This window comes from Aptenodytes forsteri, unplaced genomic scaffold (genome assembly GCF_000699145.1).
Source record: "Aptenodytes forsteri isolate BGI_AS27 unplaced genomic scaffold, ASM69914v1 Scaffold120, whole genome shotgun sequence".
Classification (NCBI taxonomy): domain Eukaryota; kingdom Metazoa; phylum Chordata; class Aves; order Sphenisciformes; family Spheniscidae; genus Aptenodytes; species Aptenodytes forsteri.
Window position 1 is genome coordinate 803,332 of NW_008795938.1, and position 19,888 is coordinate 823,219.

Genomic DNA, 19,888 nt, shown 5'->3' on the forward strand with positions numbered 1-19,888 from the left:
ATAGTTCAGAATACATAAATAAATGTATATGGGGGGGGGTGTTTATGGAATGCTAAAACAGACTTATGTGGCATAGGATTAGCACAGTCAAAGACTATTCTGTTTAAACTCCATACTGTTTAATTTGTTTTTCCAGGAGTAAAATCAATCCCAGATGATACACCAGTGTGCAGAATACTTCTGCGGAAAGAAGTCTTACGTTTAGTAATCAATTTGAGTAGTTCAGTAGGAACTAAAGGCCATGAAACTGGACTTCTGACGTAAGTTCAATACATTTCAGATGTTTTAGAAACATTTAGTTGTATGTATTCTCTAAGATCTCTGGGATAGCGATTAACCTTATTTCTGACTTCTCAAAAAATTGTCACACAGGTATGATGGAATGTAACGTAAAAGCTAAGCAAAGAATCTTCCTTTTGGTTTTTTTGCTCTCTTTAATTTCTTACTCTTCCCCAGTCTTTTTAAAATCAGTAATTCAACTGTAGTGATATTTCATTACATACCCAGTATATCATGCATCTTTAAAAAATAAACGGTAATTCTTTTTTGTTATTTGTGCCAAATAATATATATCATAAAAGCAGAATAACAAACTGAAAGTAACTTCTTGAGAAATACAAATCTGCTTTGAGCAAGAGTACAACTACTGGAATTAATTTATAGAAAAAATCATGTTAAAATACAGGAATATAAATCCAGGGACCAAATCTTATAATAAAACCTGTAGGTTTCTGGGCTAGTGACATTGGAAACTGACGTACAACTGCTAAAAGAAAACGGAGAAATGCTCATTTTAGTTTCAAAAATGCTTAGAGGTAATTAAGTTAGTTTTTCCATATTTTTTATTACTGCTGTACATGTGTGTGCTAATTCTTTGATACACTGTTCTCTTCCTAAATCTATTATTTTAAGACTAGGTGATCTGTACAACTTTCAAATCATATATTCTGTTTCATCTCATTAATATAGATTTCTTCCAGTTTGGTACAAAATAATGCTGTCTGTTCTGATTTTCTTGCTTCGTCAGATCCAGAATTTATAATGCCTATTACTGAAGAGTTCTACTTTGTTAAGGATGATAATAAAAATCTAATTGAACATTTTTTTAAAATACAATGGAAATCTGTTCAAGACTCACAAAAATTTGTTTTTTCTTTTTTTCAGAATTAAGGAGAAGTATCCCCAAGCATTTGATGACATATGCCTTTACTCCGAGGTGTCCTACTTGTTAGCACATTGTACATTTCGACTTCCATCTCGAAGGTTCATTCAGGAGCTATTTCAAGATGTACAGTTCTTACAAGTAAGTGGAGGGTTCAAATGCGTTGAATGCACCAAAATGTGCCAGCTGGGTGCCGGTTTCATGTTTGAATAAAAGATGATTTCAGATATGTCTTAAAGGAAACCATTTTATGATGTCTCTCTAGTAAAATCTCTAACAACGTTAATACTTCATCTGTCCTTTTCCTTTAGATGCATGAAGAAGCAGAAGCTGTTTTAGCAGCACCAACACAACAGCCAGTAACGGATACATCAGCTGAATCCTGACCTCTGTCTCGCGCAGTGCATTGCATACAGACTTTCTGAAATCCTCAGACAACCTCTGACTGACTGGATAAAAAGCTTGGAGCATCATCTTCTAGACCGTTCCAGAAGCTACTGGTACCTGAAGACTGAACCGAAAACTTTTTCTTCCTCAACCAATTACTGCCCCAGTCTTTTGAGCCCTTTGGGGAGTTACTAAACATTACCATAGTTTTAATAATAGTATTACCAGTATATGCAAGAGCCGAGCACTGAACACCTCCACAAGTTTTCATTTCATTTTCTACCATAAATTAAAATAAAGAGGACAACATGCAGAGACATCTTTTTTGATTGACTTCTGATTCTGTTCCAGAGAAGCAGAACGATGCCTTGCTTTTTAAACCCTGGATACCAGGAGTCAGAGAGATGAGGGTGCATTCCATTGCCAGCAATGGGGAGCTGTGCTATAATCATGGACACCAGGGGATTAATGTTAGCCTTGCTCTGTTGGTTTTTGTACTGTTTATAACACTACTTGGGGGTTTGTAACTTCAGAGAGAAAGAAAAGCCTTTGTGAATCTGAGGTTTCCTTTAAGTTATTTTAATATTGCTGTAGTTGTAAGTCATTTTATTAGCAGTCTCTCCAATTTCATTACATTTACATACATGTATCTTATCTGAACCAGTTAAGGATTTTCACTACAGTTTGATTTTAAAAATAACAAATCATTTAAACTTAAAATGCTGAAATCAGATTGTTTTCCCTGAATGATATGCATGTGTTTGCAGTTTCTACACTCATGCTCATATAGTACGAACGTTGGTCTTACTCTTAACTAAAATCCTTTAAAAAGCATGATTTGTATCAGATAAATGAATATTGTATAAACTAAACTTGAAGGTATTTAATCATTGCTGCTTTTGTGAGGAGACATAATATGAGTGTTTTCCACGTTCCATGGAAACAGCCTTCTATAAAAACAAAGGTTCATTTGAAGTTTCAATGGATGAGTGAGCAAGCATCAGATAGTACTAATAATTGTAGTGAAAAGCCTTAAGTACCAAATTTTGGAGCAGCAGTACTTATAATTTTATACTGGTATTTAAGACTTCTTGCAAAAGTTGAATGAAACAGTGACTGTTAATGACTGAAATAGTTGCCTCTATCACGTTACTAGTGAGGTTTCTAAATTAAGGAGTGCAAGCTTAAAAAAAAAAAAGTAAGAATCCCCGTCACTTCTATCATGGATCTGAAGACTCAGAAGCCTTTATATGAAGGTAATATAAATATATGCAAATGTGTATATACAGTAGCATGGCCACCTTTGTTAGAATGCCTGTAATAGAAGGGATTACCCTTTGATTTTGATATAGGTGAATAATTCAGCTGGACTGTACTAAGTAGAACGTATTTTTATCCATTCACTTTTACCATTTTATATAATTGTCAGATTAATACTTAAGTGAAGATGAGTGAAATTTATCCTGATGCTCATAACTCTGTTCTTACTAGTTATGCTACTGGAGATTTCAATAAGTAGTCCTGTGAACAGTAAAACACGATTCCTAGTGAAATGTAGAATTTACTTGTTCTTATTGGAAATTTCATCTTGCCACATAAGCACTGCTTTGCAGCTATCACTTTACTGAGTTCTTATGTGCACTGCGTACCATGAAGTTCTGGTAAAGCAGATTGTAAGTTGCTGCTCATAGTCAAATTTAGTTCCTAAGATCACATTTTCCTGAGTTCCCACTGAAAGAAGGAGCGAAAAGAAACTGATTCAATTCTTCTGTGGTCAGTGACACAAATAACGTATCTATGTGTCAAGGCATGTTTGAAATGCTCTGAAAGCATACCACACCAGTAACTATTGGACATTTCTGGTCATAAGAAATAAATGCTTCTGTAAAACCAAAATGTCAGTCACATTAGACCAAATAGTGGTATAAACTCCAAAGGAAATAATGTAGTTTTTCCAAAAACGGGGCTAGTGTATCTTATACAGTAGTTTCAAACACTACCTCAGTTAGGCTAGAGTATAAGAGATTTGTTTTAATAACTAGATGGGGTTACACCAAACAATTTCATGTTATTTTTCTGCAGTTAAAGCAAAATAAACAAGTTTTATCACCTGTATTTAAAAAAACACCTTTGTTCATTTGTTACCAGTTTAACCCATAGCACTTAATGTAGAAAGCGCCATAGGAAGCCTCTGGTTATAAAAAGGTAAGCAAAAGCAATGTCAGTATAGTTCTGAGAGACTCTCCATTCTGAAATGTTTGTGTTCTGAAGTACTCGCTTGTGTGGGGATCCATGACAACAGAAACTTGACATACAAATTATGGCTGCAAATTCGGTTATAAAACGTGAGTACTCGCTTGTGGGGATCCATGACAACAGAAACTTGACATACAAATTATGGCTGCAAATTCGGTTATATAACGCGTGTTTTTTTCCTCTGAAAGTGTATGAGTGTCAGTAGATTTCAACAAGTATGCATCAAGGATGTAAAGTCTGTACTGTACATAACATACAACATTTCTAGGATTAGTTTACATATTTACATTGAGCTCACGTTAATGTTTCATTTTAATTGGCAAATGAAGGGATACTGTTATTGAAGGAATTTGATATTGGCCTAGTTATAAACTGTGAATTTCTAATTCCATAGATTTCTTTTTTAAAATAGCCCTTCCAAAGTTCTCATTTTGGGGTATTATTTGCTTCATGATAAAGCTTCAAAAGAAAACAGTAGTAAATAAAAATTGTGCTTATATTAACCCTAATAAGGAATCCTTCCGCTTCCACTAGAAAGGTTTGCAAGGGAAGCTGACAGACCACCCGCTTTGTATTTTCCAGTCCAAACAATTGGTGATACTGTCGAATAAATGATAAAGCATGTAGTGTTCACTTACACCGTATACAAATACAGTTTGGTTGCTGTGGCAAAGAAAGCTCCTGAATGATTCAACATGCTAGCACAAAGTACTCAGCTCCGGGGCGAGCGCCTTTGTGGGAAGGAGAGGCTGGCTGTGAAACCAGTCACATTTAGTCTACTACATTAGCTGGCTCCTTTTCTCAGTCTGCTTTGACAGCCAGTGGAAAGGGATAGCCCGTTCCAAAGGGCAGAGAGCTAACTAAAGGGCTCCCAATTGCTTCCCCGAGGGCCTGTTTCTCTCCACTGAGTGGGGAGGAGGACGAAGCTGGGCGCTGCGAGTGTCCTTTTGGGGAGACACCTTTTCAGCTGTCTGAAATTCAGAGATGCTGAATGCTCCCAGCTGTCATGGACATCACTTAGAGCTGGAAATGGTCAGGCTTTGAGGCACCTAACTTGTATGCTGGGCCCTTGGCATGTTGTATTTGAAACCGTTGCTTTTCCTGTTCTGACAGTTCTTAATTGACCTGACACACGTACCCTAGATGTGCTCTCGTTGGGTTTTCTTGTTTTTTCCCCAAGGCACAATGAAGTGCTAGAGTATTTGGTAGTTTAGGGCACAGTGGCTTGGCACACTGAGGTGAGCTGCCCTTACAAACATTTAAAAAGGCAGCAGTGAGAATCCTGCTAGTCTTTGTCGTTTTATTTTGAAACAGATGTAGTGGTCTTGAATGAGAGTTGTAATTTGCAGTGAGTGAGTGGAAAAACCTATAGCACCTTTACTAGGTGCCTGAAGAGAAAGGTAGCTGTTCGAGAAATATGCAATAATCAAAGCCTAGTAGAGTTGTTGCTGCTTCTTAGCCTGTGTCCTGGACTTGGTATTTGGCTTTTTGGACTGCAGGAAGCTGGTGTTACCTTGTAAGTGAAGGTGAGCTCAAGCTGAGCAACCGCAGTGGAGGATTCTTGCCAGGCTTCGGAGCGTCTCCGAGGTTTCTGCTCGCCTCCCGGCAGGGCTGCACAAATGTCCTGTTACTCAGAGCTTCACTGGAGCCGGTTGAAAGCAGATCCTGTAACTTAAAAAAAAGTTACACTTCTATTGTCATGTGCTTATTAAAGTTGTACTAGGTGAGAGTAATATCTGAGAACTGCAAAAGACCTTTGGGAACATGCTAGAAACCGTATTTGTATTTCGCTAGAAGCCCCCCATCACCTTGGTTTTTGTTCAACTCCTGATTCTGGTTCCCTGGATAGTTTTGTTTTCAACAGATTTGTATGTTCAGTAAAGAATGTGGATTTTCTTTGGACTGTTTTTGTAACGTAGATGGATAGCAATGCCACAGCATGCAGAAATTGCACATTTTGCTTGATTTGCTTTGTAAAATACACTCTTTTATTTGAGAAATGTAATTTATGCCAAAAAGTGTAACATGCCATTTTGCCACTGAATAGGGTGTTTTAGCACAAGATGCAATGTGTAAGGGGGGGAAAAGGCAGACATTTTGTAGATTTAATTGAAAAATTGCTCCATTACTGGGCTGTCAGCATCCCTAAAACTGCATTACAGGAGATTATCTAAATTAATCATTCTGAGGAGGGAAGGGATCAATGAAAATCTCAAGACTTACTCTCCCTGTCCCGTGTGGTCTTTTTGTATTTAGTAATACGCTGCTACATATTTGGAGGTCCTAGTGTTTGTAGGTCACTGAAAAGACATTGAAATCGGATTTATATTGTATACCTGTAACATAGAAAGAAAAAGTATTTATATATTTTCCGTAAGAATATTGCATTGAGCTGTGTATAATTTAAACAGAGGCTTGTCCCAAAATGGTATTGCCCACCTTGATTTTTTTTGGTGTTTTTTCTGGTTTTTTTTTGTATAGTGTGTACAGTTCACGTCAATGGGCATTAAAAGCCTCCTGAAGCGTAATCTTATCAAAAGGGATGCATTGTTAATAAAATGTACTTAAACTTATAGTTGTTCTGGTCTCATATGTACCTCTCAGCACTAGAAATGGGTTGGAATTTTATTTATATTTGTAAGTTACTAATTAACTAGAACAACCTGAAGCTTTCAAAATAAAATTTGTCAAAAATATATTTTACATTTAAAATGCTTTGTGATGTCTTATAAAAGTAGAAGGGGACTCTTTAATAGTTTGTACACCATTTTTATTTTAAAAATTTAGCATACTGAGAATAATTTTCTATTATGTGATGGTTTAAGTATTAGCATTTCAACAACAGCTGTCAAAGTTGAATTATAAACAAAAAAAAAATGACAGAAGTTGACAGTTTTTAACTCATTCAACCATTAATGCAAGACAGATGTCTTTAAAAATATAAAATTGCCTCCCCGCCCATGCAAAAATACTTTTCTAATCTTCATTTCTAGTGCCCGGACTGTACCCTTTGACTGGCACGAAGGCGTTGTCCTCCGTGGAATCCTCTGCTTGTGTGCTTTTAAGCACAGGTGGTTTCATGAAATGGCACCCATCAGGGCTGGCAAGCAGAAGGGTGTATGGACAGAGAGGAGCTAACTTCTCATCGCCTCGCGAAGCAATCTGGTACCTGGTAAAGCGCTTCCTTGCTTCCAGATAATGACGTTTCATCAGTGCAGGGTCTCCCCAGGGAAGACCAAGGGAGCTGAGGTGGGAACTCCCACCAGGCCGGCGTGTCTCACCCCACCGTCGGGAAGGCACAACCGGCTACATCGCCCCCACACCCCCCTCCTTCGTTACAGCTGTCCTCTGGCATCGGGAACTGCAGCATGTTGAAATTTAAAATGTTTTGTGGGATAGTCTGACTTTTCACCGACTTCTGTATCGGAATCCCTGAGATGTGTAACTCTTGATTCAGGATACCTTTCAAACCTTTTTAAATAAACAGGCCTCTTTTTGAAATGCACAGCTAGGAAGTTTTATTTCGGTAGCGGCAAAACAGCTCCGTTCTGTTTATTGGCCTTTTTTCCAGCAGTAAAACTTTTAAACTACACAAGTATATATGATGTGATAAAACACTTTTAGAACATTTCCTTCTCCAGTCGTAAAGATAGTATGGTATCAAACTTTCAGATTCACTGTAACCCAAAGGAGAGCAATGTAAGGGAGGAAGTTTCTCTGAGATGTCTCCACTGAATAGCATCGGCCTCCTCTCTTTCTTACTTCCCTGTTCTCTGCCAAGCTGCAGCTCAGTTAAATGTGACCAGCCATGTTTCCTTACTCCACTGTCTGAAGGCTGAAAGGAAGGACCATACTGCATTTTTTTTCTACTTCTGAAGTAAATCTGTGTGTGACCTGCATGTGGACACAGCCCAGTGTGCGTTGACTGGATACCTCTAGCCACACAATTAGCCACCTGTGTGCTTGCACCTTTGTACTTCACCTTTGCCTGCCTGAAGACTTCTCCCTCTGTTTGCAGTCAATGCTTGTCTCGGCCAAAGCCTTGTTGGTTTTCCCGTTGCAACACAGCCCGTGCCTATATATCTATAGGCAGCAGCAGTGTAAAACCTAGATGTGGTCCAGTACCAAAACTCATTTCTGTCTGCAGCTGTCTAGTTTTTAGGAAGTGTGATTAGCTAGTTAAACATAGGGAAGATGAGTAAATGCATTTTAATAAATTAGCTGAAGATCAAATTGTAAAAAACACTTCATATTTTCCCTTTTGAGAACTGCTTATTCTGTGCTCTGAAGTTGAATTCTTTTACTTGTGAAAGATTCCAGACAACATCATAATTAGGCAAAACCAAAGGATTCCTTGTGCGCCGAGGAGGTTAATCTGATGAGGCCTTCAGATACAATTCCAACTATTCTGCTTCATTACAAATGTACAACTTTTTCAAATCAAAATGGAAGCCCAAATTCACCGCTGCCTACTGTTGCAATTCCGAGTGTTACAATAATTTTTTTTTTTTTTTTTTTTTTTTAATACATGCAAAAGTAGTGTTGGAAGATCTAGCTGATATGCAGCCTGAATATGATGTTCTTCACAAATGGGATTCATACACCTGTGCATCTGACTACTGTCTGCCTGCTGGGATTCATGTGAATCATTTGTGATGATCATCACATCATTCACATTCATACCTGTGCATCTGACTACTGTCTGCCTGCTTGTTTGGGGCTTGCTATGTAAGTGCAGGGGTTAATGCCAAAAGAAGTTAAGTTCATGTGCACGAGCGGAGAGACAGTGCCACGGTAATACCTCTGCAAATAGCTGCCCTGCTGGAAAACCAGTTCCTTTCGTGAATCATTTGTGATGATCATCACATCATTCACATTCATACCTGTGCATCTGACTACTGTCTGCCTGCTTGTTTGGGGCTTGCTATGTAAGTGCAGGGGTTAATGCCAAAAGAAGTTAAGTTCATGTGCACGAGCGGAGAGACAGTGCCACGGTAATACCTCTGCAAATAGCTGCCCTGCTGGAAAACCAGTTCCTTTCCACTTAACTCCCCACATTTCTTTGTTCAGTTAAGAGGATTTTGTTTAGGATTTTCAAGGGTCATTCTTCCAGGCAGAGAAGGCAGAAGTGTGAGGAGCTGCAGTTACCAGAAACGGGAGTGGAAGCCCACTAACAGGGGCCTGTACTATAAAAATCTGTTTTCTGCACTCTTTCATCCACCAAATGTAGTTGGAAGACAGGTGAAGTAAAAGCAGGCCAATCACTGGATTTTGGGGCACAGGGTAAGCACTCCTAGAGTTCCTTCTAATCGTTCACTAACGCGCCACTGTTGTGGTTTAACCCAGCAGGCACCTCAACACCATGCAACCGTTCGCTCCCTCCTCCCCACCCCAGTGGGATGGGGGAGAGAATCAGGGGGAAAAAAAAAGTAAAATTCGTGGGTTGAGATAAAGAGCATTTAATAGGACAGAAAAGGAAGGGAAAATAGTAATAATGATAAAAAACAATATAAAAGTGATGCACAATGCAATTGATGTCCAGCCAGCTCCCGAGCAGCGGTCACTGCCCCCCCAGCCAACTCCCCCAGTTTATATACTGAGCATGACGTCACATGGTATGGAATGTCCCTGTGGCCAGTTTGGGTCAGCTGTCCCCCCCTGTGCCCCCTCCCAGCTTCTCGCTGGCAGGGCATGAGAAGCTGGAAAGTCCTTGACTGGTGTAAGCACTACTTTTAGCAACAACTAAAACATCGGTGTGTTATCAACATTATTCTCATCCTAAATCCAAAACACAGCACTGTACCAGCTACTAGGAAGAAAATTAACTCTATCCCTGCCGAAACCAGGACAGCCACACTGAATGGAGTTGATGCCTTACACCATTTGAGAGAGAGAAAATACAGTGCACCCCTGCCATGTTACTGGGCTGAGGCAGACTCCGAAGCTGGGTAATGCTCCATGCACAGCTGCGCAATACACACTGGCTAGGGGCGGCCAGAGCACATAGTACGCACGGACAGCATACTGCAAGCAAAATACACTCCTTGAGCACAACCACCTACCTGCTTGTTTAACTTGCTCTTCTACTTTCTGAAAAAATTTTTAAGCTCTGCAAAATACAGTAGTTCTTTGCATCAGGCTATGAGGAACTGCTGTGATCTAACCTTCTACATAATACAGGCCACAAAACAGCCTGTAAGTCTTATCTAATGCCCGTAACTTGTGATGAAACCTTAGCATGCATCATGCCTGTGCACAAATCAGTATTTTTAAACTTGTCCCGAAGCAAGAGCTTTGCAGCGTTAACAGAAGTAGGGCAGTTGGGCTTGTGAAAGCCTTCATCAAAAGGAGAAGTTGTGGTTTTAGAAATTCTTACTTATATTGTGTAACCAAAATCTGGATGGACTCAATGGAGGACAGTACATCAAAGCCTCCTCCCTAGGCAGTGCACAGCTGTTTGTGAAATGTATCTCAGACTGGTCTTTCTGCCAGCTGTTTCTCTGGGTGTTGAGGCAGCATCTTCATTAAAAATATCAAAGTAGTAGTGCGGCTGGTACAGCGCTACTGACAGTTCTGGCTTACTTGCTTCTAATGTCACCGGTATTTGATAGGGATCAGATTCAACTCCAAGATGAGAAGAATAAGCAAAATTTTCAAACCAAGTATGAGCCTGAGGTGTAGGTGTGGGTGTAAAGTCTCTCTCCCCGTTTTCATTAGGGTAAATCCAGGAAGAATTGTGACCACCAATCTTATCTTCTGTTGGTGTTGAAGACAACTGACTCCATGGATGTAATTTCTGGGCTTCAGCCTTATTGTCCACTGCTAGCATGTCAGGAATGCAGTCGCTTATTTTCAATACTTTCTCAGAACTGATCTACAAAAGAATAATAAAAAAAAAAAATAATTACTCAATGAAGGAAGCCCAGAGTAAAGGAAAGGGGGTGATTACTTCAATAATCACTTCCAATATTGTCTTACAAATTTTTTTTAATTTGGATTTTTCAAATAAATGAACAGAATTTGAAGGAAAACGTATGTACAGAATGTTCAGTGGAAGCTGTATTTTATGTGGAATTTATCACAGTATTTATTCAGAGATTTCTTTTTTAAGCAAGTTCAATATGACTACATTTGAAGGAGGAACCATGTCCCTCTACTTCAAAGACTTTGCCAGGTTTTTGATGCGTGCAGTTTTTAGTCCGAACCACTAGCAACTGGAAGGCAGCAGCATGGGCTGTTAGGTTATACGGACTCCTCCCTCTGGCGCTAGTGTTCACTGAACACCAGCAGCAAAAAGGCAGCAGCCCCACGTGTGCCAGGGTAAAGACATGCTCCTAGTTTTGTGACCCCTTTGCATGCAGCATGGAAGCAGCAGCTTCCGGTTCGACGGGCCTACAGAAGAAGCTGAAGGCCTTTTGCCAATCCTTCCTCCCAGCCAGACCTGGCAGTGCCTGGCAGAAGCCACTGCACCCTCCCAAGGGCCAGCGAGTGCATCCCTCTGCTGTGCCCTACAGCAGAGGGACACGTGGGGCAGGAGGAGCGGGCGGATACAGTTCACAGGCTGCAGCAAAGCGCAGTACCGTCTGGTCTGTTGTACTCGGACAGTGCTGGGTTTTGAACAGTAATACTGGAAGAATCACCTACTGTATCAAAAGATTTCATGTATTCTCCAATTATGCTTTCACTTTTTGCAGTAACAGACTGCAGAATATAAACTGATTGATCACTGGAGTCACATGAATATCAAAAGGAGGATTTTTCCACTAAATGATGATATTAAATTATGTTGATTTCTGTATAATGAGCGTCACTCATTTTTAAATGTAGTCAACACAAGAAAAATATTTTTCTGAAACTTTACTAATCAAAGAATGGAAAAATTAAAATTTCTAGATTTTCAGTGATCTTTTTTACCTTAAACTCTTTGAACGACAGCACTTCGCTCTTGTTAGGACTAGGTATTACAGGACAGCAGCACTCCTTCACCCTGGAAATAAGAGAGCAAAACAAATGACGTTTTTGTTCTCTCATCAAAGCATATTCTGCCAGCAAAAGCCACATGTAGATGTGTACAGAAACAGCAGCAGATGATGAGTATCTCAGAAATGCCGCAAGCCAAATAGTTACAACACCCACACAGCTGGACAGTCAAAGGAAAAAATGAGTGAGGCCTTACACCAGGCTGGAAGCAACAAGCTGCAGATGTGGTTTGTGAATTATGCTAGTTATGCTCTCTGTCTACAGCAGAAAAATGCACTATAACTTACCACTTCATCTTCCAGCGGCATACAGCTGCTACTAGTGATGGAACTATCACTAGCAGGACTAGAAGGTACAGCACGTTTGCTGTGGAAGAAAAATACTTTAAAAGTTTGTTTTCAACTTCTCACCTGTTAAAGTCAATATAGCCTGAGTTTCTGGAACAAAAATAACATCAAGCCCATGTGGGATACTTGCCACTAACTCAGCAGTAAAACTGTGTGGTCCATGGTTGCAAGATAGTTTGGCTGGAAGTTCTGGGATACAGGTGTAAGTCTTTGGACCTTGATTTCCTTTACCAAAACTGAATTATTACTAGATTGCTTTTAATTTGCCCTCCTATTGGCATCTTAACTACAAGGGTAAACTTCCAAAAGTTAAGACAATGATAACCTCACTTAACTATTTGTTTTAGGTTTTCTTTCAGATCCCCAGAGACGACAGATTTTTACCATGAGACATTGACAGAACATCTGTACCTCCAGTATGGACGGACTGTAGCAAGACAGCAACACTACACAAGTGTTCATGCTCTCCTAGGATTTATGCCGACACAAGAATCTCAGTATTTCCTTCTAGTTGGAAGACACAGTCTTGGGCTACATTTTCCACAAGCAGGCTGAGGGGCAACACGGCTTAGTGCTCGCTCTCCCTCTGCCCTGGCCAGTGCCCTCTTGCCCTGTACCAGCGAGTTTGTGTTTCCCTACCACACACCACAACAGGGAATGGACACGTTACATTCTCCTTTTATCTTTTCTGGGTTAATTAAGCCCCCATTTTGATTCCCTGCATGGCTGTGCCTGCACAAGAGAAGGCTGGCTAATGGGAGCTGGAACATAGGTGTAAGAGGCAGAACTGCCTCTGTGCGGGAACGGTGAGGGTTTAGACACTGTTCTGCTAGTTAGCCTAAAACATGATGTCTCCTTGCATGAGCCAATGCTTCACCCTTTCCTACCCCTCCCCCTTCACCTCCACCTCCCAACAAATTTTTCAAAACCAGGCATCTCCAATTTGGATCATAGGTGTCACAACCACGACTGCTGAGTGGTATTTTCAAGGGAACAGAACTACAGGCAAGTGATTTCCTGTTCTGCTTTGGTGATCAAATCTGCCCTGTTAGCAAACTACAATGCTCAAGCCAACAACCCCTTCTTATTGACTTCTGAAGGAGTTAACTTGGCAATGGATTTAAAGACTGATGAGAGTAAGAATCAACATTATAAGTTCAAGAGTCCATACAGAAATTACCTGTTTGCACACAGGTCTGTAGTTTTTCCCATATTAGAAAACTAGTTAAATCCAAATGCAATTCTTTAATGCATTCTAGCAAATAGGACTCACAAGTCATGCAAATGTGCGTATATTAAGCTATTTCCCAGATGTCCTGGTTTTGGCTGGGATAGAGTTAATTTTCTTCCTAGTAGCTGGCACAGTGCTGTGTTTTGGGTTTAGTATGAGAATAATGTTGATAACACACCAATGTTTTAGTTGTTGCTAAGTAGTGCTTACACCAGTCAAGGACTTTCCAGCTTCTCATGCCCTGCCAGCGAGAAGCTGGGAGGGGGCACAGCCAGGACAGCTGACCCCAACTGGCCAGAGGGACATTCCATACCATGTGACGTCATGCTCAGTACATAAACTGGGGGGAGTTGGCGGGGGGGCTGCTACTCAGGGACTGGCTAGGCATCGGTCAGCAGGTGATGAGCAACTGCATCGTGCATCACTTATATTCTGTTTATTACTATTTTAATTTATTTTATTTCAAACTGTTCTTATCTCAACCCAGGAGTTTTCTCACTTTTGACTTTTGGAAAGATATGACTTAAATAAGGATGTAAATTTTTTTTCATTCTAAAATAAAAAAACACAGCCCCTTAAAAGTATCAAAATGCCATGTTGGTATGCACATTTCATTTCTCAGTTGAATCCTTTCTCAAGTTCATGTTACATTAAATTAAATGTTTTCCCTTGAGAAAGGAAGATTATTCTAACCTTTTAAATCATCTCATCCTTCTGCTAGAAGACAAATTTTCCACAGCCAATACTCACAGTTAAACGGTGTATCTATGTACATAAAGTTAACAATGGGAGTCTCTCCTCCACCTGTATATGCTTTAACCACTAGTTTGTATTTTGTGTTTGACAATAGGTATTTCACAGTGTATCTCTTTTCTTCTGGGTTTTCAATTGTGTATTTACATAGCACTGAATCATCTAAAATGAAACAGATAAGATAGAATCACAGAATCACAGAATCACAGAATCACAGAATCACAGAATCACAGAACAGAATCACAGAATCACAGAATCACAGAATCACAGAATAGTTTGGGTTGGAAGGCACCTCCTCAGGTCATCTAGTCCAACCGCCCTGCCGTGGGCAGGGAGAGGTTTCACTAGACCAGGTTGCTCAAAGCCCCATCCAACCTGGCCTTGAACACTTCCAGGGATGGAGAGTCCACAGCTTCTCTGGGTAACCTGTTCCAGTGTCTCACCACCCTCACTGTAAAAAAATTCTCCCTTATGTCCAGTCTAAATCTGCCATCTTTTAGTTTAAAACCGTTACCCCTTGTCCTATCACTACAGGCGCTGGTAAAAAGTCTCTAAAAAAATTCTCCCTTATGTCCAGTCTAAATCTGCCATCTTTTAGTTTAAAACCGTTACCCCTTGTCCTATCACTACAGGCCCTGGTAAAAAGTCTCTCTCCATCTTTCTTATAAGCTCCCTTTAAGTATTGAAAGGTTGCAATAAGGTCTCCCCAAATTACAAATCAGCTTAACTGAGACCGCTAGACCACTGAAATAACAGAACATTTGCAAGCAGTCTTCTTTGTAATTTGCACACTTTCTTCTGAGAAGGATGACGCATCCTGATTCATTGCCACTGGGCTCAACTCACATCCCTTCTCACTGGACCATCCACAGCATTGCCAATTCTCTGGCAGACCACCCAGTAACTTGCTGTCAAAAGCTGCAACTGCTTGTTTTAATTTCCTTTCACTAGAGCTTTTTAACAGAATTATCTGGGTTTTGCCATTTCCTTTTTCACCAGAATCCTGTAGCCCTTAAGCTTAGGTCAAGTTCTTTGAAGGTAATCAAAAGCAAAAAAAACTCTGCCTGAAAAAAACTCTTTTGCCTCTCTATTGTGCAACTTCTAGACCCCAGGGAGAAAAGGGTTAGCTTGTTCCTCCTGTTCCCAGTCACACCCCTTGTCTGCTAGCTCAGACAAACTGGGAAGCAGGAGATCTTTGATTTAAAGATTTTAAAGTCTAACTGGGATTACTTGCAGAAATAACCATAGAAGTGCCATAATTCTATCTAGGTACTCCTACATAAGCCTCCTTCAATTCAAACCAAGCTTTTCAGCCTGGTGCTAGTCTAATCAACAGAAGGATCTGATACAGGACATGACTCAACTGGAAGAAGGGCCGGGGGGGGGAGGAATACATCCTTGAACATGTTGGAAACTTCTGAAAATTATAATGGAGCAAAGTCTGGAGCAGTTTTGAGTGTGGAGCAGGAAGATGAGACATAAAAGTTTAAATGTGGCTTTGTGCCACCCCACAGCTCAGTTCTGCTGAAGGAACTCCACTGTAGAGCACAGCCACAAATACTTTCACTATAAAAGAATTTAAATGGGGAATTTACACAGTGCTGCAACTCTGAAGGAAATAAATTGTATCCCATCTGTTTCTAAAATACCCCAAATCCTAGTAAAACTAAACATGCTTCCTATGACTCTCATCCAAGTAGACCACAAACAGATGTTTTTGAAATTCATCCAAAACTCAGATCACAAGAGGCAGAAACTTGACTCCTCCTACAGTACTGCAAGAATCTTTTCTGGAGCTCACACTGGAGTTAAAGGAGCTACAGACAACAGGACGAGGGCTATAAATCTATATAAAGCCAGGACCCACTTCCGCCCATTAGCACTTCAAGCATTAGAGAGCAATCAAAAGCAGCAGGTGTTGAAATCTATATATTGCCTAATGAGCCAATTTGCCTGCCTAATGCAAACTTTCTAAGGGGCTGCAGCATCAGCAACAGCCACAAAGTCTTTCACCTATATCAACGACACAAATTCCTAAATCTCAGTTACCTGGAAGAACATGTTTTTTGGATCCTTTCAAACTGCAGTCCTCTTGTATAGGTGACACATAAACATGGTAGCCTCTTACAAAACCAGACTGTGTCTCATTTGTGAGATAAGAATCCCAAGATAGTGTTACTGCATTGAAAGTCAGTTCAACTTTTTTCACAGTAGGGTCACGCAGAGGAGCTGGAAGAAAGGAAATTCAAGTTAAACTTGCCGTTATTCTTCAAGAATGTTCATCTTCTCACTTGAAAAACATCTGAATTCCCATGTGGTGTTTCTGTTTATATCTTACTTGTATTTAAAAGCTTAACAAAGCCAAAGCGCTCCACACAAACTGTCAACTTCACAGAACCTTCACGCAGTCCATATTATACACAAAGCTATTAGAATAGCTATTGTTTAGCTATTCTAATTAACATGGACTCTGCCTCATCATTGCACTAATCAAATATCCTCGGTGTGGGGCCATGCACATTGCTGTATAACTTTTAAATGCTTCACTGTTGATATAGAAACAACACAGCTAATACATTTTTAGCTAGTTGCAGGAGGAAGGCTGTGGCATTCTTCTGTTTGTGACAGATGAATTTAGCAAATACACAAACCCTAAATGTGTTGCCAACTTACGTAGCTCTCTGAGATAACCAGTCTTCTTCTCCAGTAAGGAGGCTCTATTAGCCACAGATCCATAGATGTGGAAGTTGTATCTCACCCCCGGAACAAAAGCAGCTAGAAAATAGTGGAACTGATTAAAAAAATAGGTTATGGTTTGTCTTTTGGTTTTGCTGTTACTTAACTGCTTTCTGCAGAGGTCTATAATCCATTAGAAATCTTCTTTGTGTGCTATTGTGCTATTAAAGCAACTGAAGGAGACATAGGGTAAACCAATTCTTAGTGTGCATAATGTGAATTGAACACATTTATTCTGTCTGAAAGAGAGAATTCAGAGGGGGTTTAATATATTTTTGTGGCCCTAGAGTATTCAAGATGAGTGTACAATAGACTCCAAATGCATCAAAGAGCAAGATAATTTTATTTCCGTTTCTGGCACAGGCAAAGGTTGTGTTTTGGACTGCTTAATGTAGACGCATACCCATGCATCAGGATTCCATGTTATCCTCACTGACATCCTCTCCCATTTGGATTAACCAAGTGCAACCCACTGAAGAACTGGACAACATTTTTTCCATGTGTTACCACACTCTCCTTCAGTAAGGACGGAGGCTCCCATGTGTTTGTATGAAGTTAATTCCATTATTGGATATTAAAATGTATTCAGTCAAATTTTGTTCAAACATGTTTTATTCCAAAGTGAACTCTCAGCTCAAGAGACTCCAGGAAGGCTATATTCTTGCAGCTGTGGAAGTATATTAGAGCAACTTTCAGACAGCCAGAAAGGATTTAGGTCTAATGGCCGCCACGGGGATAAAAACCACACAACTGGTCCTAAGCAAGGACTGGTGCTGAGACACATTATTTGTGGCACACTAACAGCACTAAACCTCTCACTACACAGTGGGTGTTAAATTGCCCGAGTCTAAACTTCTGACCCGTGTTACAGATAAGGCAGAGCTCCATTTTGCATCTCCTGCTAAAAGATTTTAAACTCCTTCATTAACCTCACCATCCTCGTTCAAGATCTTAGTACAAGCTACTCCACGGAGTTTTCTTCTAAAATACTATGCTGACTTTTCTAAAATACTATGCTGACTTCCAACGCTTAATGGTGCTGGTAAATTTGTGGTGTCTAATTCATTTGCTAGGCAAAACATGATGCCACGTGCCTTTGAAGAATTACACCTGCACTGCACAGACTTCAATATTCCACAGGATTTGTTTCCCAAATTTAATTAATGCCCACAGCATGAAAGATTGCTGCACAGACATCGGAAAGAAAAATTGTTTGGCTTTCACCTGAGTTAATCAGAGCGCTGGAAGTGTTGGGCCCAAATCTCTTCCACTGCAAATCACAAGGCTGCAACATTGGAAAGTTACACCAATCGATAATGTAACTGTCATATATATGTCTGGTCTCCCAGGAAATAAAAATGCCATCATCTGTACCATTAACCTGTTCTTCTTTAAGCTCTTCAGTGCCTAGGAATGAACAAAACAGAGTCTCTATTACTTTCCTGCATGAGACCTCAGATTCATAAATGAAGATCAATATAGTTTCTATGCTAAGCTGTTAAAACAACAATAAAATAGTTGCGTTCCTTCGCTATCAGACATATGCGATCTTTCACATGCTGAAAGCTGTTCTCTTTGTATGCTAAAAGCTGACAGCTCAGAAAACATCCAGTAATTATTACTATATATTCATAAAAAGAACTCAACTGCAGAAATCTGGAGTCAAAAAACAGAAAGTCACAAGGGGCTAATCACACACAAGGGTTCCCTGTGAGGCACTGGCTGCACCTTCACAGCACCTGCCGCAGGTCTGAGGCCCTAGTTTAAGGCTAAATGTGTTTTGCCCTGCGGAGACTGTGCGTGCAAAACAGACTTTCTGTTGTAAGGGATGGATCAAGGCGCTTAAGCTTAATATACATACAGTTACCACCCTGTAGGCCAAAATACAGTAATAATTTCCAGATAGTAGTGATGTGAGTTAACAGACCAGGTTCATTTGTTCCCCCAAAATGATAAATTATCACTTCACTTAAAATAGGTAGGAACAAAACTCTCAGAATGGAAATCTAACTGAAAATACTCCTACTGTTACCTGTAGCTCTAGGGATGATCAATACTGAAGGAAGTGAATAATTAACATTGTTCTTTGCCATGATACTTATTTTGTAGGAATGGTTATCAATGGAAATCCTTGTGCTATTGTAGACCGATGAAAAGGAGATGCTTTCAGGCTTAGAGCCATCTTCTACTTTTTCCCAGGTTACCTCATATGAAATACTTCTTCCATTTGCTCGAAAACTTGGTGCTTGCTGGGGAAAAAGTTATGGAGGTAGACACCAATTACTTAGTAAATTTTGCCGAAAAAATGTGAGAAGCATTTAGAACTTTAAATGACTAATTGGATGTATTATTTCTGTAAGAATAGAAACACTTGTTTCCATACATGCATACATATACTGGTTGAAATGGAAACACAGAAATCTCAGTAATGGGATTTGTCTTGTTATAATACTTAGAAAAACAGAAATATATGTCTGAAATGCCAGGACAGCCCACCATCATACAGCTACACATGTTCTGAAGTATGTTATATGTAGTATTTGTCTTAGATTCTTAAAAGACATTTTCAAACTGAATTGCTATTAAGTGCACACAAACTTGTTAAAGTCCATGGGAGAAGTTTCCAACCCCTTTATGAAGGGTTTTGTTTCCGTTTCTACACCAATGTCTCACCTTCCATAACAAGGTCACATTCCGCCCCCGAAGAACTGGTGTAATTTCTCTCCAGATGTCCAGTTTCCCTGATGGACCTGCAATAAATACAGCAAACAAAGATGCTCTAGGTTCTAGGTGCAGAAGGGATAACCTGTTTAATTGCTTCCTCCCATTTGAAGAAATTCTACCCCCAAAACCTCTTTTTCCCATCACTCACAGGTCTTGCCAAAACATTATCCTTTAACTTCTTTCTCTTAGAATCATAGAATAGTTTCGGTTGGAAGGGACCTCTAAAGGTCAAAGGTCCCAACCCCCTTACCATGGGCAGGGACATCTTTCACTAGATCAGGTTGCTCAAAGCCCCGTCCAACCTGACCTTGA

The 19,888-nt window shown here is 40.0% G+C and overlaps 2 protein-coding genes across 2 annotated transcripts in view; one reads left to right on the top strand and one right to left on the bottom strand.

Moving 5' to 3' along the window:
* RICTOR (RPTOR independent companion of MTOR complex 2) overlaps window positions 1-1,844 on the top strand; it is a 67,698-nt gene extending 65,854 nt beyond the window's left edge. The window contains exons 34-36 of the mRNA XM_009285155.2: window positions 137-260; window positions 1,165-1,303; window positions 1,474-1,844. Coding sequence (XP_009283430.1) covers window positions 137-260; window positions 1,165-1,303; window positions 1,474-1,548 — 338 coding nt within the window. The 3' untranslated portion in view covers window positions 1,549-1,844. The remainder of the gene's footprint in view (window positions 1-136; window positions 261-1,164; window positions 1,304-1,473) is intronic.
* Window positions 1,845-9,642: 7,798 nt separating this feature from the next.
* OSMR (oncostatin M receptor) overlaps window positions 9,643-19,888 on the bottom strand; it is a 37,257-nt gene continuing 27,011 nt past the window's right edge. Inside the window, exons 10-18 of the mRNA XM_009285156.2 lie at window positions 19,526-19,602; window positions 18,885-19,101; window positions 18,077-18,259; window positions 16,790-16,891; window positions 16,166-16,345; window positions 14,114-14,278; window positions 12,073-12,151; window positions 11,720-11,792; window positions 9,643-10,679 (exon numbers count right to left, since the gene is read on the bottom strand). Coding sequence (XP_009283431.1) covers window positions 10,230-10,679; window positions 11,720-11,792; window positions 12,073-12,151; window positions 14,114-14,278; window positions 16,166-16,345; window positions 16,790-16,891; window positions 18,077-18,259; window positions 18,885-19,101; window positions 19,526-19,602 — 1,526 coding nt within the window. The 3' untranslated portion in view covers window positions 9,643-10,229. The remainder of the gene's footprint in view (window positions 10,680-11,719; window positions 11,793-12,072; window positions 12,152-14,113; window positions 14,279-16,165; window positions 16,346-16,789; window positions 16,892-18,076; window positions 18,260-18,884; window positions 19,102-19,525; window positions 19,603-19,888) is intronic.